This window comes from Narcine bancroftii, chromosome 3 (assembly GCF_036971445.1).
Source record: "Narcine bancroftii isolate sNarBan1 chromosome 3, sNarBan1.hap1, whole genome shotgun sequence".
Classification (NCBI taxonomy): domain Eukaryota; kingdom Metazoa; phylum Chordata; class Chondrichthyes; order Torpediniformes; family Narcinidae; genus Narcine; species Narcine bancroftii.
Window position 1 is genome coordinate 134,119,068 of NC_091471.1, and position 14,303 is coordinate 134,133,370.

The 14,303-nt window shown below is 39.8% G+C and overlaps 1 protein-coding gene across 5 annotated transcripts in view; it reads left to right on the plus strand.

Moving 5' to 3' along the window:
- The window catches only part of adad1 (adenosine deaminase domain containing 1 (testis-specific)), a 148,050-nt gene extending 134,058 nt beyond the window's left edge, over positions 1 to 13,992 (plus strand). For 4 of the 5 annotated variants that reach the window (XM_069925186.1, XM_069925184.1, XM_069925185.1 and 1 more), the window contains one exon: positions 12,419 to 13,992. In XM_069925186.1, the coding sequence (XP_069781287.1) occupies positions 12,419 to 12,535 (117 nt within the window). In that variant the 3' untranslated portion in view covers positions 12,536 to 13,992. The other variant, XM_069925183.1, reaches the window with a different exon arrangement.
- Positions 13,993 to 14,303: the final 311 nt, after the last annotated feature.

The window sequence follows — 14,303 nt, forward strand, 5'->3', positions numbered from 1 at the left end:
TTCTAATAATAGCAGTTGGAAGTGCTCAACCCCCTGTACAATTCTCCATGTAAAGGTAAAAATTCCATTATTGTCATATAATACTACATGAAATTCTTTGACTTTTGTCTACCGTAAGGCAGACAGAGAGTCACCACCTTGTCCAGCACCACTCACAGAAAACTACAGTACCTGGCGTTTCTATACCGTCTCCCCTCCAAGTACTGATGAGTCCTGAGCCTGCTTAGCTTATGAGATCAGACAATCTCATTCATATTCAGACTATTAGGCTTCAATACAGTACTTATAATAATTAAAAATTCAATAAGTATCATTGCAACTTTCATACGACAGTTGTGTTCTCTATGGTTACAAAGCTTCATTTGTACTTAAGTTTTGCACAGGAAGTTCTAATAACAGTGGTCACCTGAAGAGAACAGCTGTATTTATGTTAACAAAAGGGATCTCTTTTATATTTAAGCTAATTTTCAACATTTTTGCTGTCTTTTATTTGCATATTGTAATTCGCCAGCCGGACTGGTTATGTTGACAGCTACCAACATAAGTGTTTTTAATTCCCTTGGTTTCTAGTTCTGCATCTTGGCTGTTCCTGAAGTATTTGACTTCTTGCCAAACTCTCTGGATCTCTCGTCTCTATTTCAAAACTGCTAATTTTTCTGATTTCCCACTCTGCTCCACCACCCACTTCCCCACCCTTGGCCAATCATTCATCCTTGATTTCTGCATTCCCAGTTCCATACCTTACATTTATCTATTTTTCTGCAGACTCCACTTACCACATCAATCATATTCCTGACTGAAACAATAAACTGAAGCGAACAAAGAAAATAGTTTTTTTGGGGGGAGGGTGCAGTGAAAGGAAGAACTAATAATTAAAATTAAAAACTGCAAAGTATATTTTAATTGATAATTTTACTTCTTATATTCAAGTTCAAGTTTATTATTGTAAAATTGTAAAGTGCAACTGGTCGAAATGGCATTCTTCAGTCCTTAGTGGAAAAACATACAAATGCATATATAGCCTTAACACATATTTACAAGTGATTTATATGCAGTACATATATAAAAATAAATAAATATTGTTAAATAATAGTCGATTCTCAGGGGGATTGTATGAGGAGCATGAGCAGTTTGCCAGTCATTCACCAGTCTCACTGCCAGTGGGAAGAAGCTGTTTCTCAGCCTGGTGGTTCTAGCTCTGATACTCCCGTACCTCTTTCCTGATGGAAGATGCCATGTGCAGGATGGTAGGGATCCTTAATGATTTTTGTGAGCCCTCTTCAGACAATGATCCTGTTAGATCATGTCAGCGGGGGGTGGGGTGGTGGTTGGAAGAGAGACCCCATTGATCCTCTCTAGCACTCTCATGGTCCTGAGGATTGACCTCTGATCCAATGCTCTACAGCAACCATACCACACTGAGATGCAGCCAGCCAGGACACTCTTGGTAGAGCTCCTGTATGATGGTAGCCTTGCCCACCACAGTCTTCTCAGCAAGTCTAGTTGCTGTTACACCTTCCTAGCAAATGAGGAGATGTTGTGTGTCCAAGATAGGACATTACTTAAGTGGACTCCAAAGAACTTGATGCTCTCTACTCTCTCCATGACAGTTAATGATGTTTAGTGGAGGGTAGTTATCCATAATCCTCCTGAAATACACAATCATCTCCTTTGTCCTATCCACATTGAGACTCAAATTGTTATTCTCATACCGTAAAATGAGATTTTCCACCTCTTCTCATGAAACTCATTGTTGTTGTAGCTGATGATGTGGTGTCATCTGCAAGCTTGATCAGTTTTTTTTTAATATTTTATTTTAAAAATTTCTATACATGTAGTAATAACATTTATAATAGTGCAGATTTCAAAGAACTAAAATAAAGTTACAATCATGATGTTTTTCACCCCATTCCACAAACCCTTCCTCACCCAAACACCTCCCTCAAAAAATATAGGTAATATAAAAGGAAAAAAAAAGTGTTATGGGTCCAGAGGACCCCAAAATCCAACAGCAATAGAAATTTACCAAGACAAATGGTTACTTAAACAAAAGTTGCTTTTAATTTCTTTTAAACATAAAAATAGAATCAAACTTTAACTTATTACTATTAAATTAACCTAACTTCCTTCTAAATCTAAGCGCACATGTATGTAATGTGTATAAGTTCAGAAAAGTTCTTCGATTCATAGTCAAATCTCATTTCTCACTTCTCCAAGTTCACTGGTATCAGGCAATTCTTATACTGTGCAAAGAATTTAACATTTATGAATTTTCACCAAGCAATGGTGCTTAAATGGTTGCAGTTCAGGAAGGTCCTTGTCGGTTTCAGAGAGAGATTCATTGCTAGTTAGACACACACAAACTGATTTACTTTCATCAGTCACTTGAGTGTCTTGCTGAAGAAACTTTCCCCATCAGGGTTTTCCAAATGATAACCTCTTCTCCTGTAGGTCACCACAAAGTTCCTTTTGTTTCCCTTATTTTAGGTGAAACACTCTAGCCAGCTATTTCCTCTTGTATGAACCACAAGGGTTTTCAACAGACTGAACTCAGAACTCTCAACCCATCTTCAAAATGGGGTTTTTCCACAAACTGCCAGCTTGCCATGCATGACTGTATAAATCAGTTTTCTCTCTTAGAGAAAGCCTCTCTCTGCTTGCAAGACCACATGACCTTCTTAGAACAGCAAACTGCAACCAGACAGATTGTGGCACTGAACCCAAACTTCTGAGTCCATTCATCTGTTGCTTTCAAAACAATAATCCATTACTCCACAGCATGTCCAATTAATACCTACTTGTGAAGTCTCTATAAGCATTCTTCAAAATTTTTGCCTGGAATGTCTGGCTTCAGTAAAGCTCTGGCATTTTAAATGAGATCTGTTTTGTGAAGTGTTTTTGTTTGTTACCTACATCTATATACAATATAAAATATATAATCTGACACAATAGAAAGATTTTTTGAATTGCATAGAGAAGCATTGTCTGTCACACATCGCAAGATTTTTCATAACTACTCAGAGGAGAATCTCACAGGTCTTGGTGCATAGGAAGGATATCATTACAAATTAAATTATTATTTGTGCACTTAGGCACCAAATTTGTATGAACATAGAATATTTACTTCTCAAATTATACATATTTTTTTCCAAAGGAACACAACTTTGAATCTCTGCTTGCCACCTTAATGTACCTAGATATGTATCAGACTTTCAAGTGACTGCAATACATTTCCTTGCTACTGCTAAAGCTAGTTTAACAAATTCCAATTGATAAACTGATGATTTTAATTTAGGTCTTGTACCTTCAATATTTCCGAATAAAAATAAATGAGAACTTTGCGGAAAATCATTTACTGTCATTTCTGCCAAAAAAAATTGTTTTTTTTTAAACTTTATTTAAGAGTTTATAACATGAATAACATATAGGATTACATTTTAAAAAATTAAGAATAAAATAATAAAATTACAATACAGTATCAGTAATCTAAATAAACTATACCCTCCCCAATAATTATTACACATTAATAACCCAACTCAAATTAGTCCAACCCCCCTTTCCCCCCAAAATAAAGAGTGAAGAATTAATAAAGTTAATAATATATGTGAGAAAAAAAACCACTTACAAAAAAAAACAAAAACATAACCGATTAAAATACTAACAAAAAGAAAAGTAATTAATACTAAGATATCAGACTTAAAAAACATATTTAAATCAAACTTAAATGCATATATTTAACAAACGGAGTTAAGATGAAACATATATTTAACTCAAACTTAATATAAAAAATTAGTAAAGTTAGTAACATTATCTATCAAAAATTCTTAAACAATAATCAATTCTAAAAAAAATTGTAGCATGAAAAAAAGATGAAAAAAACTTTCTCTATAGAGATAAACCTTAACCAAATATCAACTAACTTCACATCTATTATCATATTAGTCACATAAACCACAATCTTAAAACAAAATTCAAACCTCATTAAGCATTGTACAATTCAATTTTAGTACTCTTCCACCATTTTTCCCTTTTACTCTTGAATAGTTATCCAATAAAAGCTCCAATACCACATTTAAATATCCCCAATCATTACATTAAAATTCAGATATCGAAATAATAAAAACACATCTACAACGAAATCTATATCTTCAACAAATGGAGCATAAACCACAAACAAAATTCAAGCCTCATTAAGAATTGTACAATTCAATTTATAACTTTCACCATTATTCCCTTCGTTCTATAACTAAAATAGCAAAATAATATACACCAGAATTACCACTCCTTTCACTTTAAAGTTAAAGAAAAAATTTTAAAAAAACATCATCAAAAAACTACATTTTCCAAAAGTTCAAGTTTTGGAGCCTACCTTCAAGAAAGACACCGGGACTCAGCATGAAATGGATCCCAGGAGAGAGGTACAGTGTTCGGATGTAGAGCTCTATGTTACATCGGTAGAGCCCCCTAAAGAGGGCGCCAAACAGCCTTTAGAACAAAGAGTTACTCAAAGGCATTTGTCAACTGTAGAGGTGGCGCTGCAAACTGCACCTCTTGAGATAGAAGAACCTATACAACTTGATGTACTGGGAGAACTTAATACATTATGGACTGGGGAAAACCCCGACCAGCGTCCTCCAGTCACTGCTGGAGAGGTTGTGGCTGGGGTTTCCACACGCAGTCATACTACAAGGAAGGCAACCAGAATGAAGGAAGGAACAGAAGATCCTCTGGTTATGCAGAAGAAGCAGGACTCTGTTGAGCCAAAATCTCTTCCAATTGAAAAGATTTTTGTCAATCTTGAATCTAAATTATCTTATACAATGCAGGGATTATCCAAGATTATGACTGAACTTGGTACTAGGTTTAATACTCTGGTGAAAATACATTCTCAACAGATGGCTGAGTTTGGAGCTTTTAAGCTTGAAGTGAGAGATTAATTTGTGTGAAGAAGATATAGACGAAATACGGGATCAAGTTTTTGATGTGACCAAAATGGTCGAAGACTTACAAACTCAAAATAAACATTTGGTGAAAAAGATTGATTATTTGGAAAACCAATCCAGACGGAACAATATAAAGATTATTGGTTTGCCGGAAGGAATGGAGGGACCAGACCCAAGAAAATTTTTTACTGAATGGATTCCGCAGGTGCTGGGTCAAGAACATTTCCCGGAAGGTATAATACTGGAACGTGCTCACAGAGCCTTGCGTAGAAGACCTATTTCAGGTCAAAGTCCAAGACCTGTTTTGGTTCGTTGCTTGAATTATTACGACAGAGAAATAATTTTACGAGTGGCTATTAGAAATGCACAACAGAAAAAATCACCCTTGATGGTTCAAAATAATTGAGTTTTCTTCTATGCGGATTTGAGTCAAGAAGTTATGTTCCAACGACGGGAATTCAATCCTGCTAAAGAGTTGTTGTGGAAGAAAGGTTCCAAAAAAATTTGTAAATCTGTCCAAAAAGGCTGTAAATTAGGATAAGATCAAGTTGAATGTAAAAAAGATCCTATGTCTATACCGTATCTAAAACATTGATCAGATAAATCTGATTCCAATCTATTAATTTTCTGTGGTGTAAGATATAACTGATGTAGAAAATTATATTGGACTAATCTAAATATAATATTAATAGTCATACAGTCCTTATATAAATCATTCCATATTTGTTGATCAATTATAATATTCAAATTGGTTTCCCATCTCTGTCTAGATTTATGAAGTCCTTGTTTGGGAGTTCCTGGTTGTAAAAATAAATATATCATAGATGTAATTTTTTTTAACAATTCCTCTCCTAATAAGTTCAATTTCAGTACAACCAGGTAAAAACACAGACGGTCCAAGTTTATCCTTTAAATTTACTCTTAATTGAAAATAACAAAAAAGAGTATTATGTGGTATAGCATAATTATTCCTCAATTGCTGAAATGACATGAATTAACCCCTTTCATTGCAACCTTCAATGTTTCCAATCCTCTTACGAGACCAAATATTTAAAAACTGATTATTCTTGAAAAAGCTATAAGGGGATTTTGAATCAATGGTATTTTAGGCGATATAGACCCTCTTACACCTATTTCATCATTTATTTTATTCCAAATATTAAGCAAATGTTTCAATAGTGGTGTCTCCTTATCAACAACCATCAATTTTAGTTGCCACTTGTATATAAATTCTTCTGCTATCCTCTCTCCAACCTTATTCATTTTCAAAAAAGGAAGCCAGAAATTTCATTTGCACCACTCGATAATAATTTCTGAAACTAGGAAGCTGGAAATCTCCAAGTTCATATTTCCATGTTAATTTCTCTATAGAAACTCTTGACATTTTACCTTGCCATAGAAATTTCCTTTCTTGTTATTTAATTCTTGAAAAAAAAATTGAGGTATTAAAATAGGTAATGTTTGGAAAAAATGTTGAATTCTTGGAATTGTATTCATTTTTATACAGTTAACCATTCCAACTAATGTTATAATGTGTGGAGACCAGCTCGCAAATTGCAGATGAACACAGTGTCTGCACAGACCTGGGGATGACAGTGCCGGAAGATGGGGAATGTTGGTGGGAACGCTGGTCAATCTGAAGCCGGTGCTCTGATGACGTGGGGCCCTGATGTCAGGACCATGGACCTATATAAACGCGATGGCCAGAGCAATAAAGCATTCTGGTTTTCCAAAGCTTTGGTGTACAATTCATTCTTCTCCGCATTTGTGTAGTGTGTACACTATATTGGTGACCCCAACAGGTCCAAACGGCATTTGGACCTGAAGATGATAGATCAGAGCCAGTGACCATCTACATGGTCTCTCACAGGCTTCCAACATTCTGGGTGTTGCAGCCTCATGCGTGGTCTGAGCAGGCCGAGGCTTAATTCCAGCTTCACCACATTGCTGCTGACGACACCTGCTATTTCTACATCGTGAGTGCCCTCGATCAGGAAACAGCGGCAAGGGTCGTAGATTTCCTATAGCATCCTCCGAAGCAAGGCAAATAAATAGCCCTCAAAGAGCTACTAACCCACACTTCTGGGCTTTCCAGCATGACCGCGCCACCCGATTGATGCATACGAACAATTGGAGGACAAAGCCCCGCCACCCTAATGAGCGAGATGCTTGCTGTAACTGAGGGCCACAAGCCTTGCCTGCTCTTTGAGCAGTTCTTTCTGGAGCAGCTGCCCGAGAATATATGACTCTTGCTCACAGACAAGAACTTCAGTGACCCTCAGAGGGTCGCAACTCGGGTGGACATGCTTTGGAGAGCGAAGAAGGATACCAGCACCATCGTAGTCCACATCAGCAAGCCCCACGAACATCCCCGGCAAGATCAAGGCCAGTGGAGAGGCGGGTGAACATCCCAAGACAGCTATACTACTACCACCAGCGATGGGGTGTGGAGGCCCGTTGATACCAGCCATCCTGTGGGTTTTTGGGAAACGCCCTGACCAATTGTCGTTGATGGCTGCGGCGATTAGCCCACATGATAGCCTCCTCTGCGTCTGGGACTCACTATCAGACAGGCGTTTCCTAGTCGACACGAGCACCAAGATAAACGTTCTATCCCCTCGCAAGCCTCAACACCCACAATGGCAAGCAGGACCCAGCACTGAGGGCAGCCAACTGCTCCTCCATTCGAACTTTTGGGACCCGCACCATCCCCCTTCGTTTCGTCAACAGTCGCTTTATATGGACCTTCACCCTCGTGGCAGTGATGCAACTGCTCCTGGGGGTCGACTCCTTTGGGCCTACTGCTTGCTTGTCAACTTCAAAGGATGGGATTTGGTGCATGCCAAAACCTTTCAAACTCTGCCTCTGGGAGGAGCCAAGCAACCCCAACCTGGAGACGATAATACTCGGAGAATGAATTTGCCCTTATCCTGGTGGAGTTCCCCTCAATAGTGGTGCCACAGTTCTCCACGGCTGAGCCAAAGCACGGGGGTAAGGCTCCACATTCTGACTGAGGCCCCCACTCCACGCCAGAGCAGTCTGACTCCCTGCTGAAAATTCAACCTGAAGGAGGGGTTTAACAAAATGGAGGAGCTGGGGATTGTGCGGTGCTCCGACAGTCCCTGGGCCTCCCCCTTCCACATGGTCCCCAAATTATTAGGGGGTTGGAAAACGTGCAGCGACTACCACAATCTCAATGAGGCCAACACACCTGACAGATATTCCATGCCCCATATCCAAGACTTTGCCACCAACCTGCACAGGGCACGGGTGTTCTGAAAGGTGGACCAAATCCCAGTTCATCCCCAGGACGTCCCCAAGACTGAAATCATAAACCCCTTTGGTTTGTTTGAATTTCTCTGCATGCCCTCTGGTCTAAAGAACGTGGCACAAACTTTTCAGCAGCTGTTGGATGTAGTGGGCCAGGACCTCCCAATTGCGTTCATCTATTTGGATAATATCCTCATTGCCAACCACAGTCACAAGGACCACACCACCCACCTGAGACAACTGCACTCGCTTTAGTGCATTTGGGCTGTCTATCAACCCTGCAAAGTGCCAGTTTTGTCTGGACACCATTGATTTCATGGGGCACAGGATTAACAAACACCCCCTCTCCGGAGAAGGTTGAGGTGGTCCGCCATTTCGCTAAGCCACATATGGTTAAAAGGCTACAGGAATTAACCAATATGATAAACCTTTACCACAGGTTCATACCGGCAGCGGAACACATCATGCTCCCTCTCTCTTCATGCTGATAACAGGCAAGGCAAAAGACATTGCTTGGGAAGATGGGTCTTACAGGGTGTTCCAGAATGCCAAGGACGTGTTGGCCAACACCACCCTCTGGTCCACTCCAGACCAGAGGCAACTACCGCCCTGTCTATTGACACTTCCAGTATAGCAGTAGGGGGTGTGCAAGAACAATTTATTGAGGGCCAGTGGCAACCCCTGGCCTTTTTCAGCAGGCACCTCCATCTCCACCAGCCCCCACAGAACTCAAATATAGCACTTTCGACTGAGACCTGTTAGCGCTGTACCTGGCAGTAAGACATTGCCATACTTTTTGGAAGGCCAGCAATTCAGTCTATTCACTGATCACAAGGCACTGACTTTTGCCTTCCATAAGGTATCGGACCCATGGTAAGCCCGACAACAGAGACATTTGTCCTTTGTGTCTGAGTTAACAACAGACATTCAGCATATTGCAGGGGAAAAAACATGATCACCAACGTGCTGTCATGCCTCGCGATCGAATCAATACACACCCTGTCCCAAGGGGTCGATTACGTGGCCCTCGCCAAAGCACCGCAGCAGGACCGTGAAATTCCCACTTATAGGACAGCTGTCTCCGGTCTCATGGTGGAGGACGTCCCTGTCAGCCCAGGTAACTTGACACTGCTGTGCAACATTTCTACCAGCAGCCCTCCCCCCATCATTCCAACTGCATGGATGCACCAGGTTTTCGAGTCCATCCAAAACCTGGTGCACCCTGCTATTTGCACCACAAAAGGGTGGTAAACAGGTTTGTCTGGCATGGCCTCCATAAACAGGTCAGCCAGTGGGCCAAGACCTGCATGAACTGTCAATCCTCCAAAGGTTCACATGAGAGCACCCACACAGACTTTTGAGCCGGTGTGGCACAATTCAGCCATGTACACATTGACTTAGTGGGGTAGTTACCAGTTTCCAGTGGGGCAAGATACCTCTTGACTATGGTTGACCACTCCGGAAACGGTCCCGCTGGCTGATACCACCAGCAAAACCAGAGCCAGGACACATGGATGTCCCAATTCGGGATCCTGGAGCACCTCATGTTGGACAGAGGGACACAATTCACCTCCGGGCTCTGGGCAGCACTGGCTAACTTTCTAGGGATGTAGCTCCACCACACCACTGCGTATCACCCACAGGTCAACGGGTTGGTAGAGCGCTTCCACAAGCACCTCAAAGTATCCTTGATGACCCAGCTCAAGGGTACCAACTGTGTGGACAAACTGCCTTGAGTCCTGTTGGGAATTCACACCACGCCAAAGGAGGACTTCAGTGCCTTGGCAGCGCATCTTTAATCATCCCCGGGGAGTTTCTGGTCCCCAATAAATGCCTGGAAGACCTCCCGGCAACCATCGAGAACTTGTGGCAGAGTCTGGAGTCCTTGGTCCTGCGGCAACATTCACCACACGGCCAGCCCAAGGATAGCATCCCAAAGGACCTAAAGACTTGTCAGTACATGTTCGTAAGAAGGGGTGCTCACAGACCACCCTTTCAACGACTCTACAAGGGGCCCTACAAGATTGTTAGAGACAATGGTTCCACTTTCGTCCTCAACATCGGAGGTAAGGAGGAGACTTTTACCTTCGACCGCCTAAAGCAAGCATATCCACTCCTCCCCTGTGACGCAGATGCAGGCCACCTAAGGCTACGGACAATGGCCCAGTCGCCAGTTCTGGAGGTGGGGGGTTTGCGTAGCAGCCTGGAGACACGGACCAACTCACAAAATGGCTGATGATCATATGGACCTAGGGTTTTCCCTGACCATCGTCCCAGGTGACCTCCACATGGCAGAAGATGGGGAATGCTGGCAGGAACGTCGGTCATCCGAGGCTGGTGCTCCGATGACGCTGCCCCCAGGCATCAGTGCCAGGGGCCAATGTAGGCATGAGAGCTAGAGTAATAAATCAGTCTCATTTTCCAAGGCTTTGGTGTGCGTGTCATTCTTCTCTACGCTCACGTCTTACATACGCTGCAATAGGTAACTTTATCCATTTTATCCATTATTTTTCAAATTTCTTAAATCTTTTTAAGAAAAGATAAATAATTCAATTTATATAAATACCTAGATTTCCAATGCCCTCTTTTGGCCACTTGAACTGAGTATCCCTTTGACATTGAATATAGTCTTTGTAAAGGTGTCTCAGGATCAGTCAAATATATTAAAACATCATCTGCAAATAAACTAATTTTATGTTCTTCTTGACCTATCCTGAAACCCTCAATTTGTTTATCAGAACGAATTACTTGGGCAAGTGGTTCTATAGGTAAAATAAATAAAGATGAGGATAAAGGACATCCTTGTCTACTAGATCTCTCCAATTTAAACAAAAGTGGATACTTGTCCATTAGATACTACTTTAGCCTTAAGGTTATTATATAAATGCTCTAACTCAATTTAAAAAATTAAATTCAAATCCAAACTCCTCCAACACCTTAAAAACTCCCTTTCTAATGTTTCAAATACTTTTTCTGCATCTAAGGCCACCTTGATCACTTTGAGCTGAATCTGGTGTTGCAGTTGTTGGTCAGTATAGCGTGAGCAGTGGAGGGCTGAGCACACAGCCCTGATGTGCCCCAGTGCTCAGCGTGATAGTGCTTGACTGTGGTCTTTGGTTACAGAGAGGGTTGTTGAGTCCCAATGAGGACAGCTTCTCTACCAGCCTCTTGGGAATTATTAAACACCAAGCTGACATTGATGAAGTATATGAGGTGTCATTTTCTAGGTGTGACAGGATGGAGTGGATGACAAGGCTATAGCATCATCAGTGAATTGAAATGGGTCCAGTGTCTCTGGAAAAGGAACTTTAGGTTCTATCATCAGATGCTCAAATCATTTCTTAATAATGGAAGTCAGTGCCACAGGGTGGTAGTCATCGAGGCCTGTTACTGTTGCCCTTTGTGGTGGTGCTGGGATGGTGGTGGCTGTCTTGAAATCCATGAGGATGATGCATTGCTGCAGTGACGTATTGAAGGTGACCATAACGACCTCCATCATTTGGTCAGCACAGTCCTTCATGTCACGGACCTGACTTTCAGTACATTACTTTTTGGAAGGCCAGCAAGTATGTTGTCTGGTCCCACTGCCTTGTGTGAGCTCACCTTGAATAGGATTCTCCTCACCTCGGCCACTGTTATGCAGGGGGCCCATTCAACAGGGGAACACAGAACATTCTTCAGCATCAGCCTGTTCTTCTCACTGAAATCGTTATATAGGTTATAAAAGTTGTTTTAATAGTTAAAGTGTTTTCCTGAAACAAATATCCAATTTAATTAATGCAAGTAAATATTTTCAAATTTGCCTGAAACTTGGCCATCATTTTTTGATCATAATGCAATTTGTATGTTTTTAAGATATAATTGGTATGAGTGTTCACCTTTTCAGATCTTGATTTATGAGGGTCCCTGTTTGTATTTGGTTTCTATTTCATTAAATTGGATTTTCAATTCGATTACTTCAAACAAGCATTAATGATATTTCAATTGGTTGTCAAATAGTTGAATTAAAAAATATAGGTTTTAATTTGCATTCAAAATCCCAGGAATACTCAACAAAGCATTCTGTACTTAGGGAAGAGAAAACTAAGGTAATACCTTGATTATGATCTGGTATGTGATTTAATCTTTGTTCCTACCATTTGCAATACATTTTCAGCATTATTTCAGATTTACAGCTTTACGGTTTTTCTGCTTTTTTTTCCAAGATGATGGCAAAATCTTATCAAGAAGCTAAAAGTTTACTAAAATCATCCTTTGTGCATCATGGATTTGGTACCTGGCTGGCCAAGAATCCAAATGAAGAAATGTTCCAAATGCAGTGAGGAGAAATGCTAAAGAAAAGTTTTGGTTAAAAAGTCTAATGCATAGTCTCTTTGTTAATCATTAGGATACTGTTGCCTACTGTCATCTGAAAGAGATTCCAGTAGATTCATTTTGTGAAATAATGGGCAAATAAATTTAAATGTCATTATGTTACATGCTTGAATTCCCCAGTCTTTGTGTTTAATCAATAAGTTTTTGTAACCAAATAATTTCCTTTGTATTCAAACACTTTTATTGATAAGCAGGTTTATTTTGGTCTACTTGCTGCTATTCAAAGGCAGACTGATGATAAACAACACTAAAGATCACTACAATGCAACAACAGTACAAAAATAATGATATAGTAGATAATATTGGGGAACATGCTATTATATGATTGTTTGTAAAATAAGATATTCTTGTACCTTATTTTCTTTGGTTCTCTATCACAGCTTTGGAGCATTACAAATCGATAACTAATAATTAGAACTTCATTCTGGGCAGGACTTTCAATTATTAAAAAATTGAGCTGTTTGCATCAGACACAATTTGGTACTTAAAATGACTAAGGCATTAAATGTATGTTATTCTTATGCCATGGCGTTAAATGTGAAGTTTTTTTTTATCATAGCAAGACGAATGGATACATTTTTGATTTTGAGCAAGTCTTCAAATGAGGACTGAAATTCACAAATGCCTAATTTGCCATGCATGTACTGTAGGGAAGAGCTTGCCTTCTAGACTCTCTCATGATCATAAAGCCATGACCAGTTGTTCTTGTATAGTAAATAGCTAGAGCTAGATCCAAATTCTGTTACTGTATTAATTGTCTTTAAAAGGAGACAATGTTGAAATTAAAATGTTACTTAAAGATTTACTATTGTATTAAAACTGCTGTATTTGAGTTATGATAAGATGTTCTCAGGAATGTAGAATGTCATCATATTGATTGATGTGATCTTCTTGCACCAGTCCAGAAAAGATTGATGGGCCACATCTGGTTCATTATTGTTTATTGCATATTTTGGAAGTTTATTACTTAGAATGTAATGAATTAAAAATGTACAATATTCCAATTGCTTTTAAGTTTTTGTTCAAGTAATGTACTGAAAGTCAGGTCCATGACATTAATATTTGTAAAAATGTCAATATCTGCAATATGCCTTATGATTTGAGTGTTCTGTATTATTGTTTTTGGTTTCTCAGTGTGAATTTGCTACCAGGAATAATGTTCTTGAATTTCCTTCCACAACTGAAAAGTGCAACTTCTGATTTCTCTGATGAAGTGAAAACACGATGCTGGAGAAGCTCATCAGTCCAAGCAGTATACTTTATATAGCAAAGATAAAGATACATAACCAATGTTTCGGGCTTGATCCCTTCATCAAGGTAAATGCAGGCAGATGCTTGAACAATCTGTAATTTGCATGAGGTGTTAGTTGGATTATCTGCCATAGTAAAGTTTTACTGAAATGTTTCAGCAGAAGTGTTGGATTTTCTTAAAAACATCAAGGTTGATAAGTCCCCAGGGCCATATGCGATATACCCCAGGCTACTGAGGAAAGTGAGAGAAGAGATAGCTGGGGTAATAACTGTGATCTTTGAATCTTCTTTGGCCACAGGGGAGGTGCTGGAAAATTGGAGAATAGCAAATGTCGTCCCCTTGTTTGAAAAAGATAATAGGGAGAACCCTGGGAATTATAGACTGGTGAATCTTGCTTCTGGTGTGTAAATTAATGGAAAGAATTTTTAAGATAGGATCTATGAGAATTTGGAGAAGTACAGTCT